We start from the raw sequence: 27,539 nt of genomic DNA on the forward strand, positions 1-27,539 counted from the left end.
GAGTGGAAAAAGACCTCGGTGATGCACTCGCAGCAACCTTTATGTCTATTTTCTTATCAGTAAAATGGTGACTATACTCTCTATTTTATTTTTTTCTTTTATATGCTCTCTACTTTAGAAGGTTGTTATTCGGGATGGTAAAGCGTTTTGTAAATGCAAATGTTTGTTTACTTGTTTCTACCGTGCTGGGGCTCTCGTACTGACTTTACTTCCCTGAGAAGCTTTCTACGAAGTTTTATGAGACACTGTCCCTTTAAGTCGTACCCAACAACTTCAAGTAATTGGGAGAGTCAGCACCAGCACATGCGCATTCCTCTGCGGGGATGGCACCTCCAAATCTTCCCCGGGAGCCTGTAGCAGGAAGGTTAAAGGTCCTCCCACTTAGAATTTATACGCAGGCGTAAATCTAGATTGGGAGCATTATATCACGCAGAGCGCCCAGTCCTTTTTTGGCGCCTGAAGGCTCCGCCCCCCTCGGCCAATCAGTAGGCTTCGCCCTCTGCAAGGACCAATTGCAGTGAGCGTGGGGGGCGTGGCCGAGCGCCCCGGGGCGCGGCCTGGCGCTGTGTGAAGCGGCGGGGCAAACCCGAGGCTCTAGTGAACCCAGCAGCCGCGGCGGGCGGCGGGCGGCGAGCGCAGGCGGCCGGGGCTCGGCGTTCTCCGAGATGTCACGATGGCTGTGGCCATGGTCGAACTGTGTGAAGGAGCGCGTCTGCCGCTACTTGCTGCACCACTACTTGGGTCACTTCTTCCAGGAGCACCTCAGCCTGGACCAGCTCAGCCTCGATTTGTACAAGGGCAGCGTTGCCCTGCGGGATATCCACCTGGAGATCTGGGTGAGGAGCCAGGCCCGAGCCCGGGGGCGCGGGCGGTGGGGGGGCCCCGGGCCGCGGCGACACGAGGCTCCCGGCGAAGGGGTCGGGCCGAGGGACCAGGTACTGGGCGTGCTGAGGTCGTGGAAGTCCGGCCCTTTTCAGGCGTCAGAGGGACCCGGCTGGTCGCCTCCAGAGCGGGCAGGGGTTCCTTGCGGCCACTTCTCAGGAGGAGAGACTGAGGCTGGGGGGAGGGTTGTCACTTGGCGGAGAGACGCCGGAGCCAGCACGTTGAGGCTGGGGCCTGATTGGAGGAGTATGGTGCCGAGGACGAAGGAGAGGGTGAGGTGGGAGCAGAGCGGAGGACGAGGGGTGCCGGCAGGGCCAGGCCAGGGTAGTGGCAGAGTTGCAGCCAGGCAGCCGGACAGAGGAGACTGCCAGGGGTGCGCAGCCGCCGAGGACACCTGTGGGGAAGGTCCCCTGACCTCCTGACCCTGCAGTCCTGGGCCCAGTGGGTTGGGTTCGCCTCCGGATGTGGATGTCAACAACCGCGTCAGCGCCCGTGTTGATCAACACCTCGTGTGACTGCTGCCGCGCTGCCTACTTCCTGCTTTGGGGAGAGTGGGAGGGTCAGGTTTGGGGAGGGGATTGTAGATTAGGCTCCCCATCTGGAGGGAAGCCCCCAGGGCAGCGGGGAGAGGTCTGGCCCCAGGCAGGAAGCCGGCAGGGGAGATGCTGGGAGCTGGAGAGAGGTAAGGTCTGGGTCTGACCTGAGTCTGGGGGCGGTGACTCAGCTCAGCTGACCTGGAAAGTTGCAAAGGAGCCACCAGCCCAGGGCTGGCACTGGATGGGCATGGGGGCAAGGGCTGCTCAGTTTTCTGGCTGGGCACAGTGCAATCTGGGCAGGGAGAGCTGGGCTCTAGAGGTAGGCAGGTCTTCCGGAGCACATGTGGAGTAAGTGAGGTCCCCTGAGCCTAGAGTTGGGGGAGGCGGGGGGGCGGGGACTCCCAGTAGCCACTTGCCTGTGAGTCCCAGTGCAGGAAGCCTTTTCAGATCAATCGCTAAGCTGCCTCTTCCTGCTTCCAGTCCCAGGAAACACTCCTTCCCCACCCAGCCCTGTGGGATTGAATTGGTTCCTACCTAGTTTTGCCCTGGGGGGATGCAGGTGCTTGTTCAATAGCAGCCCCTCCCAGCTGCTCCGCCTGCAGCCCTACCTTGAAGACCCCAGCTGAAGCCTGGGGACCCTGAGATGGGATGAGGAGAAAGGCCAGGGTCCCAGGGACACTATTCCCCCATCGGTGGGAATAGGGGGTTCACCTGGGCCTTAGAGAGAGGTACTGCTACACCACGTGTTTGGAGTTGGGGGGCATCCCCTCAGCTCAGGTCAGGCCCATGCTTGTGTCTGCTTGACCAGAGTTCGTGGGGTGCCACTGCACCTCCTGCCAGGCCTTAACTAGTAAATGTGTTGCTCCCAAGCCTGGAACACGCCATCTTCTAGCCCCTCCTCCTGGCTTTCTCTTCCTCATCCTTCAGCTCCCCCCTCCTCTGGCTTAAAATATTGGGCACATTAGGTGATGCAGTGATTGGGCCACAAGCAGGGATCAGCATGAGCAAAGGTGGGCCTTGTGGGTAGCATGTGGAGCTCTCGGGGAGCGGGGCTGCTCTCCAGGGTAGAGCAGACAGGCAAGGGAGACAGCGGCCGGGAGATGCCGGTGTGGGTTTTCCTGAGCCAGCTTTGCCCCCCGGGGTTTTGCAGTCTGTGAACGAGGTGCTGGAGTCCATGGAATCGCCGCTGGAGCTGGTGGAAGGCTTTGTGGGCTCCATCGAAGTAGCCGTGCCCTGGGCCGCGCTGCTCACAGACCACTGCACCATTCTCGTGTCAGGCCTCCAGCTCACCCTGCAGCCCCGCCATGGCCCAGGTGAGGGCAGGGTAAGGCTGGGGCAGGAGTGGGAGAGCCAGTGGTGGGAGTGGGCCTGGGCACTCCAGCTGACCGGGCTTCCTCGCAGGACCAGGGCCTGCTGACTCGCAGAGCTGGGCCTCATGTATGACCACGAGCCTGCAGCTGGCTCAGGAGTGCCTGCGGGATGGGCTGCCTGAGCCCTCCGAGCCACCACAACCCCTGGAGGGCCTGGAGATGTTCGCCCAGACCATCGAGACTGGTAGGCAGGCCCCACCAGGCCGCTGCGCGACCCCATGGGAGAGCTCTGCCTGCCCTTTTCAGCTCTGCCTGCCCTGAGACCCCCTTCTCACCCCTCAGTGCTGCGAAGGATCAAGGTGACCTTCCTGGACACTGTCGTGAGGGTGGAGCACTCACCGGGCGATGGGGAGCATGGTGTGGCAGTGGAAGTCCATGTGCAGAGGTAGGGGTAGGCCTGGCCGGTGGGCTGGCATGAGGTCAGAGGGAGCATGAGGGGCTATTAAATGGCCCTGGCCCTGGCCCCACCCCCAGCCTAGGCTCCTGGGAAGTGGCAGAGCAAATATGGGTGAGCCTGGGCAGTGGCCACAGCAAGGGGGAGGTGGGCGGGAGTGAGTCCAGGCTGTGAAGGTGCAGAGTGGCAGGGGTGAGGGGGTGCCAGGGATCAGGTTACATGCTGAGGTTTGGGGAGCAAGGACTGGCCGTGGAGGTGCAGGATGGTGTGGCTGTGGTGGGGCAGCTCCGTGACCCCAGACCCCTAGAACAGAATGCTATGCAGGCAGAGGGGCTCCACACCGGGGGACGGGGGTGGGGGGTGGGCAGGGAAAAGGCTGACCCTACGCTCCCCAGACTAGAATACTGTGACGAGGCAGTGCGAGACCCAAGCCAGGCGCCCCCGGTGGATGTTCACCAGCCTCCTGCCTTCCTGCACAAGCTGCTGCAGCTGGCGGGAGTCTGCCTGCGCTTCGAGGAGCTTCCCCGACAGGTGGGCCAACTCTGATCCCACAGTCTCTGTCTCCTTCTTGTCCCTGCCCTCGGTGCCCTTGACCCCTCTGCCCCTCCATCCCTTCTGACCAGCTCTGATGTCATCTTCTTGACCCCTCCCCTCTTACATCCTCTTGCCTCCCAGGAAGGATCCCCAGATCCCCCCTTGCAGGTCGGCAGCTGCTCAGGGTACGTGGAGCTGACAGTGAAATTGAAGCAGAACGAGGCTTTCCCAGGCCCCAAGGTGAGTGTTTGGGCCCTTGGGGAGGAGGGAGCGTGCTCCTCCCAGAATGCTCAGCAGTTTTTATCCTCCCTGTGACAAGGTGGGGGTCGCTGAATGGGGGAGGTTACTGCCTTCTTGGCAACTGGAGAAACTGAGGCTCAGAGAGGTCAAGGGTCACAGCTAGTTGGTGAGAGAGCTTAGCCTGGCAACTGGCTTCCTACCTCCTCAGGATGAGCGCAGCTAGTAGTGGTTCTCAGGGGGGTTGGTTGGCAGGTGTGCGCCCCATGGTTGCTCCCTCTGCCCCCAGCTGGAGGTGGCCGGGCAGGTGGGCTTCTTGCACCTGCTCATGACCCCGCGGCAGCTCCAGCAGCTCCAGGAACTACTCGGTGCCATGAGCCTTGCAGGTGAGGCCACTGGGCAGTCCTGGGGATGGATGGTTGGAGAAGTGCCAGCCGGGCTGGACTGACACCAGGAAGTGTCCTCCCTTATAGACTCCAAGTCCCTGGTCGACAAGCTGAACAAGAGCCGGCCGCTAGATGCTGAAGACCTGTGGCTAATTGAACAGGACCTGAACCAGCAGCTGCAGGCAGGGGTGGTGGCTGAGCCCCTCAGCCCAGACCCCCTGACCAACCCCCTTGTCAACCTGGACAGCAATGGTGGGTGTGGGGCCTGACCCGGCAGTTGGTGGAGTAGTGTGGGTGCAGGAGTCGGTGCCAAGCCCCCTGTCCCTGACCCCTTGCCTGGCCCGCAGACCTCTTCTTCTCCATGGCGGGCCTCACGAGCAGTGTGGCCTCGGCCCTCTCTGAGCGCTCCCTCTCCGACGTGGACCTGGGTTCCTCTGTGCACAGTTACATGACCCCTCGCCGGCTCTCCTTCCAGGGCAACCCAGCTGGTGAGTGCTCCAGGGGCAGGAGGAACTGGAAGAGGGGGCCTCTGGTGGTGCAGTGGACAAAGCCTGGGTTTTAGAGTCAGTGGTCTTGGTGGGCACTTCAGCTCTCCCAGACTCGGTTTCCCCTTCCACGAAATGGGGGTAGGGAGAGCTGCCTGGCCGGACTGTGTGTTTTGGCCGATGTTTATTGAGATCCTGTGTGTGTCAGGTACTGGGCTGAGTGCTCCCAGTTGCTTGCAGTCCTCCCCGTTCCCTGGAGGGTTGATTGAGCCTGGGCTCAGGACCTGGAGTAACGAAGCTTCGTGTCTCCCCTGCCTGGCAAGCGTCCTACCAGAGCCACGGTCCAGCTGGGCCCATGAGCTCTGGGGAGCCCCTGGTGAAACCTCTGTCCCGTCAGGCAAGACGGCCCTCACGTCCCGTCCGGACACCATGCGCCCTGACTCACTACTGAAGATGACCTTGGGGGGCATGACCCTGACCTTGCTTGAGACACCCGCCCCGTCTTCCGGACCACCTGACCTCACCACCCATTTTTTTGCCGAGTTTGATGCTGCCAAGGATGGGCCTTTCAGCTCCCGTGACTTCCACCATCTCCGACCGCGCTTCCAGAGGGCCTGTCCCTGTAGCCATGTCCGGTACAAGCCCAAGGCAGGGGCCTGAGGAGAGACTCCCTGAGCCCTGCCGTGCCCCCCCCCTGACGCCCAGCTTCTTCCCGGCAGGCTGACGGGGACGGCCGTGCGGCTGTCCTGGGAGCTGCAGACGGGCCGGGGCCGCCGGACCACCAGCACAGACGTGCACTTCGGGCAGCTCGAAGTGCTGGAGTGTCTGTGGCCCAGGGGCGCTGCAGAGCCCGAGTACACGGAGGTGAGGGCCAAAGGCAGGTGTGTGCGGTCAGGGCCTGGAGGTCGAGGTGGACGCCAGGGCTTGGCCTCAGCCTCTTGCCTCCCATGTCCCATCCCAGATCCTGAGCTTCCCCAGCAGGCAGGACACCCAGGCCTCGGCTCAGCCCTGTGCCCACCTGCGCCTCACACAGACCCTGCGCCGTCTGCCCAAGGTAACCCACCTGCCTCCAGGCCTAAAGGCCCTTGACTGTTTCCTATGGTGCCTTGACCACACCCCCAGCCCCAGCCTCCCCGGTACCTCCTTCCCTCTACCCTTCTCCTGTGCTTCGAGCAGAGCATGCCTCCCCATCCGGGGGCCCTTGAATCCATCTGGACCTGTACATGCTGTTTCTTAGCCTGGTTGCCCCTCCCCTGGCTCGTCATGGCGATGCCCTGCTGGCCTCTGGGGCGGCGAATGTTGGGTGGCTTTTATTAAGCAAGCACGATCGTCCACCTCCAGCAGGTGGTGATGGTCTCCAGGGGCCCCAGCCCCAGCTCTTCTCACAGCTGGGAGGGCTCTGTGTTCTGTTTTTGCTCAAGGGGACCCCTTCCCATCCTGCCCTCACCCACCCCACAGCCCTTGCTGACCTGAATACCCTCAACTTCAGAGCCGATCCCGGCACACAGCTGCCTGCCATTGCCACTCAGAACTGGCCCTGGCCCTGGCCGACTTCCAGGCAGACCTGGAGCTGGGGACCCTGGACCGGCTCGCTGCTCTGCTACACCTGGCCACCAGTACCTCCCCCGAGCCACCTGCCGGCCTGCTGGTAAGATGCCCAGCTGAGGCTGGGAGTGGGGCGCAGTCCCCTGGCTCGCCATCACCGTGCTGGGGCCTGCGGCGGCAGCATGACCCCCACATCCTGTCACAGATGGAGTCCCCGCCAGCTGCCAAGCAGGAGACAGTGGTGCAGCTGTCGGCACCCCGGGCCACGCTTCGGCTGCACTTCCCCATTGCCGACCTGCGGCCCGAGCGGGATCCCTGGGCAGGCCAGGCTGTGCGGGCTGAGCTGCTGCGGCTGGAGCTGAGTGAGCCCCAGTTCCGGTCGGAGCTGAGCAGCGGGCCTGGCCCCCCAGTCCCCACCCGCCTGGAACTTACCTGCTCTGACCTCCACGGTGAGAGCCCCTGGGAAACAGCGTGTGGGGTAGGGACTCAGGCCCTGGGAGAGAGGCTTAGGGCTAAAGAGGCTGGATCATGGGAGCAGACCTGGGCCCCGGCCTCACCAGCTCTGGGCACCGGTATTGCCTGTCGGGCCTGCTCTGGGCAACAGACAGAGTGGACCCGTTTTCCTTGTCCTGCTGCAGACCGTGGGCATGAGACAGGCACCTCTGACTCCACCTGGCATTGGGGAAGGAGTGGGGAAAGGCAGAGTGACCCCCTATCTTTCCCCATTCCCCTCAGGCACCTACGAAGATGGAGAGAAGCCACCTGTCCCCTGCCTGCGAGTCTCCAAGGCCCTAGATCCCAAGGGCTCTGGTCACACGTACTTTCTGCCCCAGTAAGTGGGGCTTTGCAACTGAGGGTGGCGGGAGGACACTTGGAATCAGGGGCCAGGGGTGCCCTGCAGACCAGTGACAGGCCTGTGCCCGGCAGGGTAGTGTTGACCCTGAACCCCCAGGTCAACAGCGCACAGTGGGAAGTGGCCCCAGAGAAGGAGGAGGAGCTGGAGCTGTCTGTTGAGAGTCCGTGTGAGCTGCAGGATCCCGAGCCCTCGCCCTTCTCCTCCAAGAGGACCATGTACGAGACGGAGGAGGTGAGGCCTGGGACCCTGCGTCTTGTGGAAGCCACATGGTGGCTTTGGGCCGGGGGCAAGGACTGCTTTGGGGCACCAGGTGACGTGACCCAGCACCGGCGAGAACTTCGTCTCTGCCATCATCTCGTGTTGATGGGGAGTCGGGAGCACGCCAGCTCGGGGGGCCTGGAAGTGAGGGCAGAGTCGGGAGATCAGGACCCCGTCCCTTATTGGCCGTGTACTTTAGGCCTGGGGTCCTCTCCTCTGAAGGTGATGAGGGGTACGTCTGGGTTTGAATCCAGGCTCTGCTGCTCAGTGGCCCTGTCATCTCAGCTTATTGCCTAACCTCTTGGTGGACATGGGTGCTGGGCAGGACCAGTTTCCTCATCTAGAAAGTGGGCACAGTGGCCCCTCGCAGGCCTGTCCTGAGAATAAAGGAATTAACATACGTGAGGCCTCAGAGAAGGATTGGCATGAGGCCAGCACTTCACACGAAACGGCTGTCACCCTAGCAGAGAGGGGCTCACGTGAATGAGTCAATGAGATCGAAGGATGACCCTGGCCAGTGGGCTCGGTTGGAGCATCGTCCTGTACACTGAAAGGTTGCAGGTTCGATTCTCAGTCGGGGCACATACCTAGGTTGCTGGTTCAATATTCCAGTCAGGGCACATAGGGTAGGCATCCGATTGATGTTTTTCTCTCCCTCTCCCCGCCTCCCTCATCCTCTCTTTAAAATCAAACACATCCTCCGCTGAGGATTAGATTTAAAAATGTTGGAAAAGGCCAAAACCGGTTTGGCTCAGTGGATAGAGCGTCGGCCTGCGGACTGAGGGGTCCCAGGTTCGATTCCGGTCGAGGGCATGTGCCTGGGTTGCGGGCACGTCCCCAGTGGGGGGCGTGCAGGAGGCGGCTGGTCGATGTTTCTCTCTCATCGATGTTTCTAACTCTCTATCCCTCTCCCTTCCTCTCTGTAAAAAATCAATAAAACATATTTTAAAAAAAAATGTTGGAAAAGAAAGAATGAATGATAGGAGGTGAGGATGCGTCTCTCAGAGGCCTTTCCCGCCCCCCCCCGTAGATGGTGATCCCTGGAGACCCTGAAGAGATGAGGGCCTTCCAGAGCCGGGCGCTGGCCCTGTCCCGCTGCAGCCTGGAAGTGGTCCTGCCCAGCGCCCACGTCTTCCTGCCCAGCAAGGAGGTCTATGAGAGCCTCTACAACAGGTGGCGATGCGGACGGGGGGGGCGGGGGGGAGCGGGGGGCGAGGTGACAGGGAGGCGGGCTGGGCCTCCCTGACAGCCACCATCCGTCTGCCTGTCTCAGGATCAACAATGACCTGCTCATGTGGGAGCCCGCTGACCTGCTTCCCACCCCTGCCTCCGCCCCTGCCACTCACCCTCCTGGCTTCCCAGGCCCCTCGGGCTTCTGGCATGACAACTTCAAGATGTGCAAGTCTGCCTTCAAGCTGGGTAGGAGGGACATCCGGTGGGGTCCTGGGCCCCCAAAGCTGGGCAGGGCTGGGGCGGCCCTTCCAGGGCTCCTTCCCACGCAGCTCCTTGATCTCACCCCAGACTCAGACTCGGACGAAGAGGATGCCCACTTCTTCTCAGTGGGGGCATCAGGCACGCCGCAGGCCGCCCCCCGGCCCCCGAGCCCTCACTCCCAGAGTTCCTTCTCTACGCTGGTGACGGTGCTGAAGGGCCGGGTCACAGCCCTCTGTGAGACCAAGGTGAGGGCAGCCCTGGGCAGGTGAGCCCCTGGCTTCAGAGCTCCCACTGGCAGGAGACCCAGACCAGTGTGAGCAGCGCTGAGTTGGGAATGTGGGAATCAGGCCCCAGTGGGGGCTGGTGGGGCCTGTCCAGCCAGAAGCACTCACCTGACCCCGCCCCCCCCCCCCCCCCACCACCATCATACCCTGTCAGCCGCTTACTGGCACCTCCTGTGTGTAAGGCATCGTGCTAAGGGGTCCGAATGCCCCACATGCTGCTGGAGGCAGGCTGGTCGGGTGATCCTTCCCCTCTGGCAAAAGAGATAAGTGCTGCCCTGGGCCTCCAGCGGAGTCTGGTTTGATGCTGAGCTCATCCTGGTTAGGCCAGGGCTCCAGGAGGCCCCTCACACCTGAGGGGGTGGGAACTGCTCTGTGCAGCTGCTGAGGCCAAGCCACATGCTCTGCCTGCAGGACGAAGGCGGGAGGCCGCTGGAGGCTGTGCACGGGGAGCTGGTGCTGGACGTGGAGCAAGGCACCCTCTTCAGCGTCTCCCAGTACCGAGGCCAGCCGGGGCTCGGCTACTTCAGCCTGGAGGCTGACAAGGCAACACTCTACCACCGAGGTGTGCGGCTGTGGGCCAGTCGTCAGGGGGTCTCTAGGGTCCATGGGCAGGGGTAGGGGCTTGCAGGAGGATATGGTCCCTGGGTGGAGTGGGCGGTCAGCTCGCTTGGCAGGGGGCTCACCAGATGCCTCCCCAGCAACCGTGGATGACTACCTGCTGCCCATCCACCTGGAGCTGCCCAGCTTTACTCCTCCGGCCCAGCTGGTCCCCACCATCTATCCATCAGAGGAAGGGGTGACCAAGTGGGGAGCCTCAGGCCGAAAGGGCCAGGGCCAGGCCCCCCACATGCTGTCCGCCGCTGTGCGCATCCACCTGGACCCCCAGAAGAATGTCAAGGTACAGCCACGCCTGCTTCTGCCTACCCATTGGCCGGGGCAACTGCCTGCCTGGTGCATGGAGGGCTGGGTTCCCTGTTTGCTGACTGCGTCCCGCCCCCAGGAGTTCCTGGTGACGCTGCGGCTGTCCAGAGCTACCCTACGCCACTACATAACCCTGCCAGAACAGAGCTGGCACTCCCAGGTGAGCAAGCGTGGCATGGGCAGACAGGTCTCTAGGCTGGGAGGAGGCGGTGCCATGGGCATGGGGCTGGGCCGTACTGGGTGGAGGGTTAGAGGAGGGAAGAGGCCCCCCCTATCTTCACCACCTCTCCCACCTCGGTCCCCAAAGCTGTTGGAGTTCTTAGATGTGCTGGATGACCCCGTGTTGGGCTACCTGCCCCCAACGGTCATCACCGTCCTCCACACACACCTGTTCTCCTGCGCCATGGACTACAGGTACCCAGGCTGGGCGGGCTGGGTGCCAGGGCGGGGGCAGGCTCTCGCGTGTGTGTAAGGAGCCTGCCCCAGCTTCACTGTCTCCCCCAGGCCCCTCTACCTCCCAGTGCGTGTCCTTGTCACCGCCGAGACCTTCACCCTCTCCAGTAATATCATCATGGACACCTCCACTTTCCTGCTCAGGTACACAGCCCCTCCCTCCCAGGCTGGGCTGCAGCTGCCTCTCCCCCGGGGTGCTGTCTACCTGCTGTGTGTCCTCAGCCACTCGCTGAGCCTCTGTACATTCCAGTCATGATCCTTCCCTCACAATTGGTCCCGCCTTCCTGGATCTGCTGACCCCACTGCTGGGGGCTGTCCTGGGATAAGGATGTGACAGGTGGAACACTAGGCTTCCATAGTGCAACTCAAACAGTCAGAACTTGCAGTCCACATGCCGGCAAATTACAGCCTGTCCGTGAACATGGCCCATCCAACCTTTAAAGTTGCTTAAAGGATAACATTGAAAATATGGGGAAATGCCATGGCAGTGTTTACTGAGAACAGTAAGATATAAAACGACATGTAGACCTGGCTGGTTTGGCTCAGCGGATAGAGTGTCAGCCTGCGGACTGAGGATTCCCAGATTCGATCCTGGTCAAGGGCACATACCTTGGTTGCCGGCTCCTCCCCAGCTGGGCCCTGGTCAGCGTGTGCAGGAGGCAACCAATTGATGTGTTTCTCTCACATGGATATTTCTCTCTGTTTTTCCCCTCTCTCTTCCACTCTCTCTAAAAATTAATGAAAAAAAAATATCTGTGCTTCTCTCTGTGGCTTCATAGAAAACACTGGAAGGAGATGTGTGTCAGAATTTGGGATTGGGAATTATCATTAGGAATTAGGGATTGTGTCTTTTTTATTGCTATATTCTAAACTATTTTAAAGGAGCTATGTTATGTTGCCACTAAAAGAAGGACTTGCATAAAATAAAATAAATTTTAAAAACTAGATTATATTAGAGGAATGGAGGCACGAGAGATCCCCTTGGTCTCTCCCCTTAAAAAATAAAATAAAATAAGGACTTGTTTTAAAAGAACAATGACTGTAGGAGGGAAAACAGGACCCTTCGTTCCCAGGGTTGCTGTGAGGCCCAGATGAGGCGGAGGAGCTAGAAGTGCTTGGGGAACAGTAAGTTTGGGCCTGGGACGGGGAGACCAGGTGCATTCTCCCCATAGTGCAGGTAACACCACAGCCAGAGGGCCCAGCGCTAGCGTCTTGTGGGCTTGGGACCTGCTGAGGGTGTCCATCTGCCTGTCTCTGGTCACCTGGCCCCTTCTCAGCCCTGTTCCCCACCAGGTTCATCCTCGACGACTCAGCCTTGTACCTGTCCGACAAGTGTGAGGTGGAGACCTTGGATCTGCGGCGAGGTGGGCAGGCCCGGGCCCCCAGCCACACACACAGCCGCCAATGTCCTTCCCCCTGATGGCTGTTCTCAGCACCCACATGCGCACACGCACAAGCCCCCATTCTCCCCTCTGGTGGCGGGTCGGGCTGCGTGGAGGAGCCAATAGGAATGTCTCCTCTCCTCTGCTTCAGATTATGTCTGTGTCTTGGATGTTGACCTCCTGGAGCTCGTGATCAAAACCTGGAAGGGGAGCACCGAGGGCAAACTGGTGAGTGCGCCCTTTCCCAGAGTCCCTGGCGCCAGCGCAGGGCGGGGCCGGGTTGCCATCAGGGGATCACCCTTCTGCTTCTGCTGGGGGCGGGGGTGCCTGGCTCAGGTCATGGTCACTGCCGGCCCTTCCCAAGCTGGGCTGCGGGGTTGCTCTCCTGGGAAGGGCCGGCCCATCCTGGGTGTCCAGTGTGAGTCCCGCCACTAGAGGGCAGCTGCAGGCAGGGCCACGGGAGTTGGGCAGCTTCCTCATCTGTAGAATGGAGGTGGCAGGCCTTGCCTGCCTGGCCGGGGCCCAGGGCAAAGGAGACGGCTCATGGAGCCTTTCTCTCGGGGGATTGCATCCGCTTCCTTGGGCAGCCCAGAGCCAAGTCCTTTTCGTTCTCTGGGCTCAGTGTGCTCATCCATTCAGCGGGTAGCGGGCAGGCTGAGCACCCCAGGGAGGCCTAGCCTGTCCTATCTGTGTGTGGAGAGGACAGAGCCGGGCTGATGGCACCCCTGCCCCACCCCACAGAGCCAGCCGCTGTTCGAGCTGCGCTGCTCCAACAACGTGGTGCACATGCACACCTGTGCCGACTCCTGCGCCCTGCTGGTCAACCTGCTGCAGTACGTAACGAGCGCGGGCGACCTGCACCCCCCACCCCGGCCCCCCAGCCCCACTGAGATCGCCGGCCAGAAGGTACAGGTGAGGCCTGGCCACACAGGCCACCAGAGCTCTGCCTGGCCCCTCCCCTGCCGTGGTCCCCCAGGGGCCTAGCATTGGGGGGAGCCCTGGGGCCTGCTCTCCCTCCTGGCACTCATTCGTCCCTCCTCCCCTGCCTGGCCCAGCTCTCCGAGAGCCCCGCCTCCCTGCCCTCATGCCCCCCAGTGGAGACGGCCCTCATCAACCAGCGGGACCTGACTGACGCCCTCCTGGACACCGAGCGCAGCCTGCGGGAGCTGGCCCAGTCTTCAGGTGGGGCGGGGCGTCTGGGGGGCACCGGACACAGTCAGCACCGTGTCAGGCATCCCCCAAACCAGCCTCTCTCCTGCAGGTGGCACGCTCCCTCAGGCCTCGCCTGTGTCGGTCTACCTGTTCCCAGGCGAACGGGGTGGGGCCCAGCCGCCCTTACCCCCTGTGGGGGTCCTTGCTGGAAGTTTGGGGTCCTGCTCAGAGGCCGAGGAAGGTGAAAAGGAAAACGAGGGGGATGGAGACACCCTGGACAGTGACGAGTTCTGCATCCTCGATGCGCCTGGCCTGGGCATCCCGGTACGCGGTGGGCAAGCTGGGCAGGGGCAGGACATGGGAGAGGCAGGAGGCTGGGAGGGTCTGCCTGGGGAGGCAGCCCTGAGCCTGGGCTTTGCAGGAGCTGGTGGGTTTCCAGAGAAGGAGAGGCATGCGTCCTGGGCAGGGACTGGGACATCAGAGTTGGGGGAGAAGGCAGGTGATTAGCGGGAGGGCAGGGAGGACCATTTGGCTGCAAGGGTGCTGACCTCCGGGCCCCCAAGTACCAGTGGGAATGTCACATGCAAGCAAGACCCAGGTCCAGGGAGACAAGGCTGGCAGGTGCAAGGGACACTCAGCTCCATCCTAGACGGAGTATTCAGATACAGGCTGTGGGGACAGTGACCCCTGAGGGTCAGCTTCTGTTAGAAACGGGGAGGGAGATGTGAAGAGGGAGGAACAGGTGGGGGTGGCCTGGCCTGGGGAAGGCATCTGTGCCACATGTGTTCCCCCTCCCTGCAGCCCCTGGATGGGGAGCCCGTGGTGACACAGCTGCATCCAGGCCCCATCACCGTGCAGGACGGGCACTTCTCACGGCCACTGGGCAGCACCGACCTGCTACGGGCGCCTGCCCACTTCCCAGTGCCCAGCACCCGTGTGGTGCTGCGTGAGGTCTCCCTTGTCTGGCATCTCTATGGGGGTCGAGACTTTGGCCCCCACCCCAGTCACAGGTAAGAAGGAGAGAGAGCAGGTGGCAGCTGTGACAATGGGGTTCACCCCCCCGCCCCAGGAGATGGGGCCTGGGCGGGGCTCCAGCCCTGACCTTCAGCAGCTGGTAATCCTGAACCGTCCTCACCTTCCTGGCCTCGTTCTTCCTCTTTCCTTACCCATCCACCTCCCAGGAGAGGGTCTCCCACACAGGCTGCAAGGCCTGCTCAGAGAGGAGGGGTGAGGAAAGGATGTTCCCTGTGTCATCTTGTCCCCTGTCCCTCTTCCCAGGGCAAGAGTTGGCCTCACAGGCCCCAGGGGCTCCCCTTCTCGCTGCTCTGGCCCCAACCGGCCCCAGAACTCCTGGCGCATGCAGGGGGGCAGCGGGAGGCAGCACCAGGTCTTCATGGAGATCCAGCTCAGCAAGGTGAGCTGGGGGCTTGGGGTGCAAGGGGCTGGCTGGGGTGGGGGCAGCAGCAGGCCGTCCCATCCCTGCCACTCAGCCAGGGCTCCATGGGAACTCCTTGGTGGAGGGAATTTTACAGACGTTTTGAGGACGTCCCTGGTGATGGAGAGGTTGGAGAGTGAGGGCTGGACCAGGGTCTATGCTTAGGGTGACGAGGCAGGTGGGAAGGCTGTGGGAACAGAGACGGATAGATTCGGGGAGGAGGCCAAGAGGTCACTTTGACCGTGTGGGTTTGAAACACCTGTGGGATGGCCACATAAAGATGTCCTGGCGGCAGCCGCGTGGGTCTGAGATGGAGCTGTGTGCAGGGGGGTGGCTGGGAGAGGAGGGGCCCGGGGTGAACCCCTCTGTCCGTGTCCGGGCCCTGCTGACCTGGCTCCGGGCTCCACCCTCCCCACAGGTCAGCTTCCAGCATGAGGTGTACCCCGTGGAGCCGGCCCCAGGCCCCGTGGCCCCAGACAAGGAGCTGGAGGAGCAGCCGCTGTCCCGGCAGGTGTTCATCGTGCAGGAGCTGGAGATCCGGGACCGGCTCCCCTCCTCCAAGATCAACAAGTTCCTGTACCTGTACACCAGCGAGCGGATGCCACGGCGCACCCACTCTAACATGGTACTGTGGGCAGCGCCGCGCTGGCAGGGATGGGCCACCTGTTCCCGTGGGAGCTCACATGCACACACACCTACCTGGGTTGTTGGGAGCGTGGGAGGGTGGTGCGGCTCGGGCCAGCTCAGCTGACGGAATAGCCTGGGGGGTCACCCTCTGTCCCCAGCTCACCATCAAAGCGCTGCACGTGGTCCCCATGACCAACCCCAGTGCACCCGAGTGTTGTCTCCGGGTCTCGCTGATGCCCCTGCGGCTCAATGTGGACCAGGTGAGTGGCTGGGTGGGGGCAGGCTGACGTGAGCCCCTGCTGCCAAGCCCCTGAGCCCAACCTGTGCCCCACACTTTGGCCCCACAGGACGCTCTGCTCTTCCTCAAGGACTACTTTACCAGCGTGGCGGCGGGCATCAACCCCATGGTCCCGGCAGAGACCTCGGCCGAGGGTGAGAGGCTGGACCTGGTAGGGGAGGGTCCTGGTCTCCTGCTGCCATGCCTCCCTGGGCCCACCCCTGGTCTGTCTCGTCTGCAGTGCACCCTGAGACCCGAGCCCAGGGGAGCAGCCCCCAGGAAGGGGAGCCCGAGGGCGTGGAGACCAGCGACACCCAGGAGGCCGCAGGTGGTGGCCAAGGCGCTTCCTCCGAGCAGCAGCCCATCTACTTCCGGTGAGGCCTGGGCTGGGCCTGGGCGGGCTGCACCCGGCCAGGTCAGCGACTAAAGGGCCCTTGCTCCTTATCCCCAGGGAGTTTCGATTCACATCTGAGGTGCCCATCTGGCTGGATTACCACGGCAAGCACATGAGCATGGATCAGGTGGTGAGTGGGGCCATCAGGCGCCATGGCTGAGGGGGTCCCCGTTCTGCTCAGGTGTGGCCTGTTCTTTGGGGCCCAGGAGGCCAGGGCTTGCATCCAGGCACCATCAGCCACTGAGTCGGCCTCCTGTGGGCTGGGCAGGTCCCTGTGCCCCATCGTGTAAACCCGAACCCCTTCTCCCTCCCCAGGGCACTTTCACTGGCCTCCTCGTCGGCCTGGCCCAGCTCAACTGCTCTGAGCTGAAGCTAAAGCGACTCTGTTGCCGGCACGGGTGAGCCCGCCTTGCGCTCTAGCACCCCAGCCTCTCTCCGGGGCCCTGATAGTCCCTTTGCTGTGTCCCTGACTGGCCGTGTGGCCTTGGCCAAGAGATCAACCTTCTGGGACCTCAGTGTCTCCTCTGTAAAATGGGTGCAGTAGCCCCCCACCCCGACACAGGGCTGGGTGGTAACATGGGGAGTTGAGGTGCCTCAGGTCCTCCTGGCTCTGTGACCCCTCAGTGTCTGGCTCTGCCCCACCTTGCCCTCCTCTCCCTTCCCAGGCTCCTGGGCGTGGACAAGGTGCTGGGCTACGCTCTCAACGAGTGGCTGCAGGACATCCGCAAGAACCAGCTGCCCGGCCTGCTGCGGGGAGTGGGCCCCATGCACTCAGTTGTCCAGCTCTGTAAGTGTCTGGCGCTGGGGACTCTGGAGACGGCCCACACTCTTGGGCACCCTAGACGTTGCCACTGGTAGTATGTAGGGGAGGCCCTAGAGGAGGAAGGTGGGGGCATTGTAGCCTCGGGCACCTCTCATGACCCCTGTTCCCCAGTCCAAGGGTTCCGGGACCTGCTGTGGCTGCCCATCGAGCAGTACCGGAAGGACGGGCGCCTCATGCGGGGGCTGCAACGGGGGGCAGCTTCCTTTGGCTCGTCGACGGCTTCTGCTGCCCTGGAACTCAGCAACCGGCTGGTGCAGGCTATCCAGGTGAGCGGCGCCTGGCTGTGCAGGGCGGGAGGGTCTGCCGTGGTGGCCCATGCCGTCCCCAAAGCTCTGCTGACAGTGGGTAGCCTGGGTGTATGTAACATTTTCTGAGGAACATTCACAGAGGGGGAGAGGCGAGTATCTGGCTGGGGCCCACAGCCGGGTCGCCCCAGCCAACTGCGGCCCCCATGCAGGAGGCTGAGTGCCCCCCGTCTTTGTAGCCCACTGGGTCTGCTCGTGGCCAAGTCTTGACAGGAAGGGAAGGGGCTTCTTGCAGACTGGAAAGTAAGACCAAGACGAGCCCTGGCTCATGCCGGCCCTGCACCTTGCTAGGCCCTGGTGGCCCAGGGAGCTGTCCTGTGGGCAGTAGCTCCTGCAGTGGGCCCCGTGGGACGGGGGCTGGATGGGCAGGCGTGGTGGGTGGTCATGGCAGGTGAGCGTGCAGAAGCTGGGGATCAGGGTGCTTCCTGTGCCCTGCTGTCCAGCCCGTGAGGGCAGGGGCAGGGCTCTAGTGCAGAGGCTGGAGGGATAAGCCAGCGTCTGAGGGCCACCCCAGGGCGTGAGCTGGAGTGTGGCACCATCAGTCAAGGTTGGGTGGGAAGGAGCCGCCCTGAGGAGGCACGCAGGCCACCTGCCCTGGCATAAAGCACGGGTGTGGAGGAGGGACAGAGGGGGCCCCTGGACTAGGGTTTGGGGGTCCATCATGTTGCCCTGTGCACCTCTCCTCACTGGTGTCCCCTGTGCTCCCCAGGCCACAGCCGAGACGGTGTACGACATCCTGTCCCCGGCGGCCCCCATCACCCGCTCCCTGCAGGACAAGCGCTCGGTGCGGAGGCGCAAGGGCCAGCAACCAGCTGACCTCCGGGAGGGCGTGGCCAAGGCCTACGACACCGTTCGAGAGGTAAGGAGGCCCAGCCTGCTCCCCATCTTCCCACACCCACTGTCCACCCCACCCGGCACTGACCTCCCCCCTCCACAGGGCCTCCTGGACACGGCTCAGACCTTCTGTGATGTGGCGACTCGGGGTCACGAGCAGAAGGGGCTGACGGGTGCTGTGGGCGGCGTGATCCGCCAGTTGCCCCCAACGGTGGTGAGGCCCCTCATCCTGGCCACGGAGGCCACGTCCAACCTTCTCGGGGGGATGCGCAACCAGATCCTCCCCGACGCACACAAGGACCACACTCAGAAGTGGCGGTCGGAGGCCCAGGACTGAGCGCCAGGTGCCGGACTCCAGGGTGCGGCCCGCCCAGCAGGCCCAGCCAGCCAGTGGCACCTCGGCTCCCGCGCCTCCCGAGAGCGTGGACAGCCTGGCAGGCCGGGCCCTCAGGAAGGATCGGAAGGACCCTGCGCCTGGCCCGCCTGCTGCGTCGCAGTGGGAGTGGGTTCCTGCCTGGGCCTTGGCCCTGTCTCTGCACTTTTCTCTGGGGAGAAAGGACACTGCCCCACCACCGGGACCCACATCATCACCTGGGCCCACACGGCTGCCTGGGCCCAGGACGGAGGCTTTTGGACCCTTGGACCCCGACCCCACTCAGCCAAGTGTCTTTCTATGTCTCTGGGGACGTGGGGGGAAAGACGCCGTGTGGTTCAATGTATGATTTTTAATCGCCTGAGCGTGTGGGTCAGTGTCTGCATGACGTGGAATAAACTGCCCACCGCCAGCCCCTTGTTCTGCGTACCTGCACTGTCCCGGCCTCAGCCTTGGCCTTGGCTGGCACCCAGATTCCCACCTCTGCACCCTGCACCTCCCCTGTCACCGCCAGGGTTCGCCACCCTTCCACCCACCCCACCCAGTGGATCAGAGTTGCTACCCTGGGCTCCTCTCACCACCCTCACAGGGGCCTGCCACCCTGGCCCACCTCTCACGTGGCAGGAGCTGAGCAGAGAGGAGAGGCCCCGGGGCGGCCCTTGGAGGCCTCCTTGCCCAGAGTACTTCCTTGGCTGCATCCCTGCAAGAGCCCAGCGTCTGGCCTTACCTGGGGCCAGGTGTGAGGGGGCGGCTGAGAGGGTACTGGACTGGGCACAGGGCTGCGGGGAGGCTTAGGCCCTGCCCTGTGACCCGAGGCTGCTGCCCCCGGCCTCTGAGCCTCAGTTCCTTCCTGATACTCCTTGCCCGGCGTACAAGGACCGGGGGCTCAGTAAGGCCCTTCCTGGAAGGCTGGCCTCTGGGGGCTGCTCCCCCCATCCCCAGTGGCAGGATCCTCTGTCCTGGGTCCCAGCTACAGGGCGCTGGAGGGCAGGGGCACTGGGGCGGCAGCGGAGAGACTCACACGGGGTCAGGAAAGTGGCACCCCCCACACACACCTTGTTTCTTGAGAACAAGGAAGAGGGCTGCTCCGATCGCCCCGCCCTGCCCACTCCCCAGTAGCACTGCACTGAGGTAGGTGGGGAAACTGAGGCACAGGCTTGGAGCACCCTCACCTCGCTAGGGCCATCTGTAGACCCCTCTGGTTCACAAATGCCCCCAGCTCCCCTTGTGTCCCTGTGTCCCCTTCGCAGTGAGGGAGACATGGCACCGTGTGAACGGTGGAAGCTGGGTCCTGGTGGGCCCGGGATCCTCGCTGGCCATGGACACCTGGGGCAGAGGCTGAGCGGGCAGAGGGTGCCAGGAGGGCGATGGGCTGTGGACTGGTGCCACCGGAAGGGCAGACGGGCCTGGCCTGATGCTTCCTGGCGCTGCCCCCCTGCCCGGGCACAGTCCAGGGTGTGCTGCCCTTCGAACTGCACTGTGATCCATATTGACAGGCGGCAGGATAATCATTAACTGCCACCGGGGCTGGGCCAACGGCTCAAAAGGCGCTGGGCCCACTTCCTCCTATGCCTCCAGGGCCAGCCAGCACCCAGGTAAGAGCCTGCAGCCCCTCTGCCCCGGGCACTCAGCCCGCCCCTCTGCAGGGTCCTAGCCCTTTGAGGAAGAAAGGCAGCGACCTAGGCAATGGCTAGTGATCTCAACTCCCGTCCACCCTCGGGCCTCAGCGTCCACCTTGGGGCGGGGGAGCGGGACCCTGGTGGCTGTGGCATCCCCGTGATGCTGCCGCCGGTTGGGGCACTCGGTCGTGCCCCTGTGTCCTCGGGAGGGCCTGCTGGGCTGGTGGGAGGGGGTACCTAGCTCTGGCGTGTTCATCACAGGCCTGCCCTCCTGGGCAGAGGCCTCCTGCCTGGGGTCCCCCAGCCCACTTGACCGCATCCTGGGAGACGCCACTTGAGGGAGGTTGCCATGCAGGACAGACCTGGAGGCCCCGCTCTGTGACCTTGGGCCGCCACCTCGGCCTCTCTGGGCCAGTATCCACACAGGGAAACGGGGTGGGGGGTGGAGGGCTGGCCCGACTCTAAGAGCTCAGAGCCCCAGCTCCCCTTCCTCTCCAGAAGCCTTGGGGCCTCTGAACTATCCCCTCGGCAGCAACCTGCCACTCAAGCCTGGTGGTCCAGAGCCAGTCTGAGGGGCTGAGTAAACACTGCAGAGGAAAGGTCGGGGGCCGCGGCCAGCGCAGGGACCCCAACCGGCAGCTCCTTCCTCTCCCTACAGCAGGGCAGACCCACCAATGGAGGCCGGTGTGCAGGACCGCTCACAGCCCTAAAGCATGTGAGGAGCCAGCTGCGGCCACATGTTCAAGGTCACCCAGCTCCGGGGCCACCAAGGTGCTCAGTGTTTCTTCCAGATGGGTGGTTGCTTACAGCCCTGTTCTTACCATCCTGCCAGCAGGTGTGTATCGGCATCTTTTCAAGTTCTCTGCCTCCTCCTTTCCCTCCCCCTCCCCCTTCTCTGCCCCCGTTTGCTCTGTCTCTTTCCCGTTCTCCATCTGCCCCTCATCCCTTTCTCTTTTGGCCTCACTCACCCACTCTCTGTCTCCCCTTCACCCCGCCCATCTCTGTGTCTGTCTCCTTTCTACAGGGCCATCTGCTACGGAATCTGGGCATTTGGAGGTCCCTGGGGACGGGACGACAGACCCAGCCATTCCACGCCCTCTGCCCTGTGGCTGCGGCAGGAAGGGTGGGCAAAGGGCAGAGGAGGGAGGCACAGCAGCCAAACTGGAACTGGGGCCCAGCTCAGGTTGGGAAAGAAACGAGGAAACAAGGAACTTGGGGATAGAGGGTGTGGGTGTCATGGGGGCAAAGGCTGCGCCGGAGTGTAAGTCAGGGCCACTCCCGGCTTTGTGGGCAGATCTGGGGCTGAGCCTGGACTTCGCCCAGAGAAGGAGTGGGCCCCGCACGATAAGGAGCCTCAATAAAAAGACCATGGACCCAGGGCTCCGAGGACCCAGGGGCCCAGGTCATGGCTGCGGGGCCCTCCCCAGACCTCAGTCCAAGAAGAGCTGCCTCCAGTGGCTCCCACCCCCTGTAACAGCAACTCCATGTGGAAGTGCCCACTCGTTCCAGTGGGGCTGCTGTTATCTGGGGTGGGGGCCCGTCCCCGTGGAGGCGGAGAGGAAGCTGTGCCCAGCAGACCAGCAGGGACTCCGTGGCTGTGCCCCCAGGCCCAGGATGGCCAAGGGCGGTGGGCTGTCAGCAGGCCGCGGAGACCGAGTGCACAGGGCTCTGACCTATGAATTGACAGCCAGTGCTCTTGTCTCCCCTCTGGCTGCCAATTGCATAGGTCACAGGTATGTTCGCCTCAATGCCAGCTGCCAGGACCTGTGGGGGAGGCCGGGCTGGTGTCCAGGGGGCAATGGAGAGTTGCTGGCCCAGTGCAGCACATGAGGCCCACGGCCCTTCTGTCTCATTCCCACCTTCCCACTCCCCCTCCCTGAGCCTGCCCTGCTCTGGGCCTCACCTGTACTACCTGCTGCAGCACGGTGTGCCTCTGCGCTTTGCCCATGCCGTTCCCTCTGCCTGAAACACCCTTCCCAGCTCTTTTGCATCTTCCCACTCTACTAGCCATTCCAAGCTCTGCCTCCGCATGTGCTGCCTGCTGGAAGCCTTCCGAAGCCCGCTTGAGCCTCAGTGCCTGCCGGCACCCCAGCACCTGGTGCTTCCCCTGAGTATAGACTCCCCCAGGGTCCCTGTCCTCCCCACACCTGTGAGCTCAGCCTCCGGCCCAGGTGGCTGCTCGATAAATGTTCGCCCAGATCCCGAGTTTCCGCCCTGCATGCCCAGGAAGGCTCACCAACATCCAATGTGGCCGTGGGTGCCCAGGGCTCTGGGCCGTCTGTGCTAGAGCCCCCCTAAGACAGGGCCCCTGTGCCAGCCTTCCCCTCTGCTCGCCCCGCTCTCCTCTCTCTTGCCATTCTCTCCCCCTGCAGCACAGCTCTGACCTGTGGGGTGAGTGTCTGGGGCAGAGCCGAGTGGACAAGACCTGGCCCCACCCCTGCTCCAGCTTCCCACAGCAGCCTCCCTCCTGCCTGGCTTTTACACAGCGGGCTTCCGGGGAAGTCTTCATTTGAACACAAAGACTTCTGCTGGTAAATAAGAAGTGAAAATGAGCCCGGCCGGTGTGGCTCAGGGATTGAATGTTGACCAATGAACCAGGAGATCATGGTTTGATTCCTGGTCAGGACACATGCCTGGGTTGCAGGCTCCACCCTAGTAGGGGGCATGAAGGCGGCAGCTGATCAATGATTCTCTCTCATCATTGGTGTTTCTATCTCCCTCTCCCTCTCCCTTCCTCTCTGAAATCAATAAAAATTATTTTTTTTAAGTAAAAATTAAAAAATTGGAAACCCAGATCTAGGAATAAAGCTCAGATTGCTTTAACGGGAAATGGTTCTTGAGCACTGTCTTTGAGCCGGGCACTGGCCCACATCAATCACCCGCACTCATTTCAGCCACTCTGCAAGGTGCCTCTTGGGAACCTGGTTGCGGGGTGAGGACACAGGCTCAGAGAGGGTGAGCAGCTTGCTAAAGTCACAGAGCTGGTCGGGCCTTTTCCCACTGCGGACTCTATGCAGCCCCCTGCTCTGGCCTCTATGTCACTGTCATGTGTCCCACCCCACGCCCACCCTGTGCAGCTCTGCTCACACTGCCCTGTGATCCCTGGGCCCCTGTCTCCTCTGCTGAGATGCCCCTCACCCCCCTTGACTACCTGATCTGCTCCCGCCTCTCCCCGCACCCTGTGGGCCTCTCCCACCTGCCCCTTATCTCATTCCTTGAGAGCTCTGTGTGCTTATCTCACCCTCCCGCCTGGTCCCCCAGCTCTTTGAGGATAAAGTCCATGACTCACTCCTCCTGGGGGAGGTGGGGCAGCCTTGTAGGTGTTCGAGACTCACCCCTGCCCTGCGTGTCCTCCTCCATCGCCTCTGTGGAGCCTCTGAGCTCTCAGGCGCTGTCCCAACTCGCGAGCAAGGCCAACCCAGCTCCCTCAGACAGGCTCTTTGATTTCCTGACCTGCGGCCTTTTCCCAGCAGGCCCTGGGCCTGCACATATCTTGTTTAGACTGGATCCCCCTCACCCTCCCTCTCCAGACCCCTACTCACTGGCTCCCATGATGCTCCGCGGCCTCTCTCAGGGCCCATCACCAACACCTGGCTGTTGCCCCACCTGGGAGCCCACGGGAGCAGCGGCCACTGACGTTTGTTTCCTGTAGTCTCAGGGACTGGCACAGAGTGGGTGCTTAATAAATGCACGCTCAACCCCACCCATGAACTTACACTTGTCTTACCTCTCTTCCTACATACACCTCTGTACATTTGGCCCAGGAATACCAACGTGTTTGAGTGGCAGGGTCTGCCTATGGCCTGGCGGGCTGTTGAGAGTCATTTATGGGACCTTTACCCTATTTCCTTTCCCATTTGGGGGAGAGGGGCCTGGACTGCACCGGGGGCCTTCCCACCTCGGGCTCCAGACTCCGTCCCTGGTCTTTAGGCAGCAGAACCCTGGAAAGTCTGAGTGGGAGGGTAGCCAGATGCCACTCCACGGGAGACCAGCCAGGGGCACACTTGGCGAGGAGAGTGAGTCCCTCGAGGGCCGGTGAGAGCACGGTTTTCAGGACTGAAACACAAGGAGGCTGTTGAGTCAAGGCGAGGGCGATGGTAAGGGTTAGAAGAGAAGAAAGCTGGGCTATGACGAGAGGGCTAAGGCGAGGGAAAGTGAGGTCCATGTGTCGTCCTTGGGCGCAGGGACTGATAAAGGGCCTTAAACAGGACGAATAGAATAGAGTGAGGGAAGGGATACCATTTGTTGTTATGAGGCCTGATGTTGCGGTCGCTCTATAACTTACACAACAGCCTATCAATTTCCCCAACACCATTTACCCAGTAATGCTACCTATCTATGACGACTCAGGAGGCTCCAGGCCCTTCAAAGAGAGGAGCCTATGAAAGGGCATTGGGCACTAATGTGTCGTCAAGGCCGCAGGGGCAGAGAGGAGAGCAGCGCTACAACATAAATAAGTACATAGGTGAAGCGCACGCTGAAAGGCGGGCCACAGCGAACGAAGCGCTTGCAGAGAGGGGCCATCAGAGGCCCGCCGGCATCAGTGCGGTGCCTGCAGGGAGGAGCCCTCAGAAACACCAGCCATCGCCTTCCTCACCATCGCCACGCGTGAAACAACGCGATGCTGAGGGTGTGTGCAAACTGCGTCCCAACCACAGGGAAGGCCTGCGGGGGGAGGAGTGGTCGGAATGGGGCGGCCTGGGTGGGGAAAGGCTCCCTGAGAAGTGAGTGAGTTCAGCGAGGAAGATGTCATGAGGTTTGGAGGAGGAAGGATGAATGACAGGGACCACCGTGCAGAAAGGGGAACGAGGCGGGGACCAGGGAGCCTGCTCTTCCGTCCGCCTTACTCCCCGCAGCCACCACCAGAGGGCGCCCCAGGCCGACTCCCGCGGGTGCAGTGCCGGGACGCCCTCCCCGCCCCGCGCTCCACCCCTGCCCTTCTCCCAGTGGCCCCAGTCCCTCCGGGCCAGGCCCGATACTGTCACTGTCACGGCCACGCACAGAGGCGGGTCCCAGGCGCTCAGTGCTCACCTCATACAAAGTGGGGTTTTATAGCTGTCATGCGTGTATACAACATAAATGTAACATGTATGCTTGTAAATTACAAAGTGAGTCCTTGTGTAACTAGCCGTTAAGAAGAGCCCTGGCCGGTGTGCTCAGTGGTTAGAGGGTCGGCCCATGTACCTAAGGGTCACGGGTTCGATTCCTGGTCAAGGGCACATACCTGAATTGCAGGTTCGATCCCTAGCCCCGTCAGGGCACCTGCTGGAGGCAACCAATTGATGTGGCTCTCTCACATAGATGTTTCTCTCTCTCTCTCTCTCTCTCTCTCTCTCTCTCTCTCTCTCTCTCTCTCTCTCTCTCTCACACACACGCACACACACAAATCCTCCCTCCCACCCCTTCCACTCTCTCTAAAAATCAATGGAAAAAATATCCTCAGGTGAGGCTTAACCCCCCAAAAAAGAAAATCTCCCCACTGCAGGACCCCACCCCGGGAAGCACAACGCTGACCTCGGTGGCAATCACTTCCTTGTCTTTCTCTGCGGCTGCCCATCCATGTCCGCAGCCCCAAACACCATGTGTTCATTGGGCCTGGGTTGCTGTTGTTTATTATAAATGAATCTTGCCATCTGGTTGCTCGAGCCCATAGCTGGTTCACGTTCATTCACTGCTGTCCAGTGGCCCACGGTTTGAACAGAATACAGTTGATTTACTTACTTACTATAAAGAGACCTTGGTACTGCTGGGCCATGAGGCTGCAAATGTAATATTGGGCCAGGCTACATGGTGCCTGAGGGGGAGTATCTTGTTAACAGCTTTTTTCTTTTTAAATATATTTTTATTGATTTCAGAGAGGAAAGGAGAGGGAGAGAGAGAGAGAAACATCAATGATGGGAGAGAATCATTGATCGGCTGCTTCCTGCACGCCCCCCACTGGTGATCAATCCTGCAACCCAGGCATGTGCCCTTGACTGGAATCAAACCCGGGACCCTTCAGTCCATAGGTCGATGCTCTATTCACTGAGCCAAGCCAGCTAGGGCTCTTTTTCTTTTTTACAATTATAAAATCTTCAGAAAAATTGCAAGAAAAGTACAATGAAGACTCATATACCCTTCATTCGGATTCACCAATAGTTAATGTTTTGCCATATTTGCTTTCTCTCTCTCTCTCTCTCTCTCTCTCTCTCTCTCTCTCTCACACACACACACATTTTTTCTGAACGATTTGAGAGTAAGTTACATAGGTCATGACCCTTCACCCTTAAACATTTCAACATGTGCCCCTAAGAAGAATGGCATCTCTTACCCAACCACAATGCGGTTACCACACCCGGGCCCAGCGGCAGTGGCGCAATGCTGTCATCTGAGAATCCAGTCACTTCCGACGTCTCTGTTGTCCCAGTAAACGGGGATCACGCCTCACATTTCGCTGTCAGGTCTCTTCAGTCTTCTTTAATAGAAACCATCTCAGCTTTTCTTTGTTTTTTAAGACCTCGCCATTTTTGAAGAATACAGGCCAGTTGTTTTGTAGAATGTCCCTTTCCTGCCCCCCCACCCTCACCCCCACCCCTGATTAAGAAAATCAAAATATGTCCATGATATAGCCCAGCCGGTGTGGCTCAATGAATTGAGTGTCATCCCACGCACCGAAAGGTCACTGGTGGATTCCCCAGGCCCAGGCCCAGGCTGCAGGCTCCATCCCCAGTAGGGGGCCTACAGGAGGCAGCCAACGGATGTCTCTAGCTCTCGCCCTCTCCCTTCCTCTCTCTCTCAAATCAATACCACCATAGTTTTAAAAGTTTTTCTGCCTCATTAAACAACCATGAACATGATATAAAATTCGAGTAATATAGAAAAGTAAACAAAAATTGCCCCAGTTCCTATGACGCAAGGATAGCCCTTAGGCATTTCCTGTTGTCACTCGAACTAGCTGACTTTGTGATCTTGGACTCTGCACATTCTCATTTAATCTACTGCGAGCCAGGGCTTTTTTATCCCATTTTACATCCGGTCCCTGACACCTTGTGTCTTGTTAACGATGACACAGTCTTTAGAACTTGAACCTGTGTACTTTGCCCTCTTGATAGTCCTTGGTAGTGTGTGTGTGTGTGTGTGTGTGTGTGTGTGTGTGTGTGAAGGCAGGTCACCTTGTACTCAGTTCTGAAATCTGCTTTCCCCGTTATCAGAACTCCATGATCACTTTAGTTTCCTTCCCTTTTCTGTTGTTGCCTGTTGAGTGGCTTCCAGGTGTTGGCAATCAAGTAGATTGTGGATTAACAAAAGGACAAATCCATTGCTGTAGCAACCGTTCACTGCTGTGCAACAAACTACCGGATTCCTCTCCCCACCCCCATTGGCAAGTGGTGTGTTCCTGTGAAACCATTTTGTTTTTCAATCCTCATCCCAGAGCATTTTAGAGAGAGGAAGGGGGAGAGACAGACAGAGAGACATTGATGCGAGAGAGAAACATCGATCAGTTGCCGTCCGTACGGCTGGGGATCAAACCCGAAACCCAGGTATGTGTCCTGACTGGGAATTGAACCGGCAACTTTTAGGTGCACCGGCCAACGCTCAACCAACGGAGCCTCTCTGGCCCGCCCTGTGAAACCGTTCCTACGCTGAAATGGTACAGCAAAGAAGCAATCACCGTTAATCTTGTTTTGCAATAACCATGGATTTATGTGAAAAAATTTTTGAGCAGTCCCAGACCAAAGAAATGAACTTCCAATCATACCAACC

General features: G+C 60.9%; 1 protein-coding gene across 2 annotated transcripts; it reads left to right on the forward strand.

Annotated features, from left to right (window-relative positions):
• Window positions 1-592: 592 nt before the first annotated feature.
• Window positions 593-18,590, forward strand: ATG2A (autophagy related 2A). 2 transcript variants are annotated; one of them, XM_036326732.1, is made up of 41 exons: window positions 593-836; window positions 2,569-2,731; window positions 2,820-2,972; window positions 3,071-3,173; window positions 3,578-3,713; window positions 3,858-3,956; window positions 4,243-4,339; window positions 4,427-4,591; window positions 4,687-4,827; window positions 5,222-5,459; window positions 5,544-5,688; window positions 5,786-5,878; window positions 6,314-6,472; window positions 6,575-6,818; window positions 7,105-7,201; window positions 7,297-7,456; window positions 8,514-8,656; window positions 8,757-8,902; window positions 9,005-9,162; window positions 9,613-9,763; window positions 9,900-10,099; window positions 10,202-10,282; window positions 10,430-10,536; window positions 10,627-10,719; window positions 11,869-11,939; window positions 12,109-12,185; window positions 12,699-12,869; window positions 13,013-13,139; window positions 13,219-13,433; window positions 13,911-14,119; window positions 14,388-14,523; window positions 14,963-15,169; window positions 15,330-15,431; window positions 15,519-15,603; window positions 15,690-15,822; window positions 15,900-15,972; window positions 16,158-16,240; window positions 16,508-16,629; window positions 16,777-16,931; window positions 17,680-17,829; window positions 17,908-18,590. In XM_036326732.1, the coding sequence occupies exons 1-41, from the start codon at window positions 666-668 to the stop codon at window positions 18,139-18,141; spliced, it is 5,793 nt and encodes a 1,930-aa protein (XP_036182625.1). In that variant the 5' UTR covers window positions 593-665; the 3' UTR covers window positions 18,142-18,590. The 2 variants fall into 2 exon arrangements, with proteins under 2 accessions (XP_036182625.1, XP_036182626.1); XM_036326733.1 differs by having other exon boundaries at window positions 12,699-12,863.
• The last annotated feature ends 8,949 nt before the right edge of the window (window positions 18,591-27,539 follow it).

The sequence above is a fragment of the Myotis myotis genome, unplaced genomic scaffold, assembly GCF_014108235.1.
Source record: "Myotis myotis isolate mMyoMyo1 unplaced genomic scaffold, mMyoMyo1.p scaffold_m19_p_10, whole genome shotgun sequence".
NCBI lineage: Eukaryota > Metazoa > Chordata > Mammalia > Chiroptera > Vespertilionidae > Myotis > Myotis myotis.

Excerpts from the sequence above, each read along its gene's own strand:
- ATG2A (XM_036326732.1), top strand. The coding sequence starts at position 666 with ATGTCACGATGGCTGTGGCCATGGTCGAACTGTGTGAAGGAGCGCGTC. Across the intron at positions 4,340-4,426 it reads CGGTGCCATGAGCCTTGCAG|ACTCCAAGTCCCTGGTCGAC; the intron begins GTGAGGCCACTG and ends CCTCCCTTATAG. Across the intron at positions 15,823-15,899 it reads CAGCAGCCCATCTACTTCCG|GGAGTTTCGATTCACATCTG; the intron begins GTGAGGCCTGGG and ends CCTTATCCCCAG.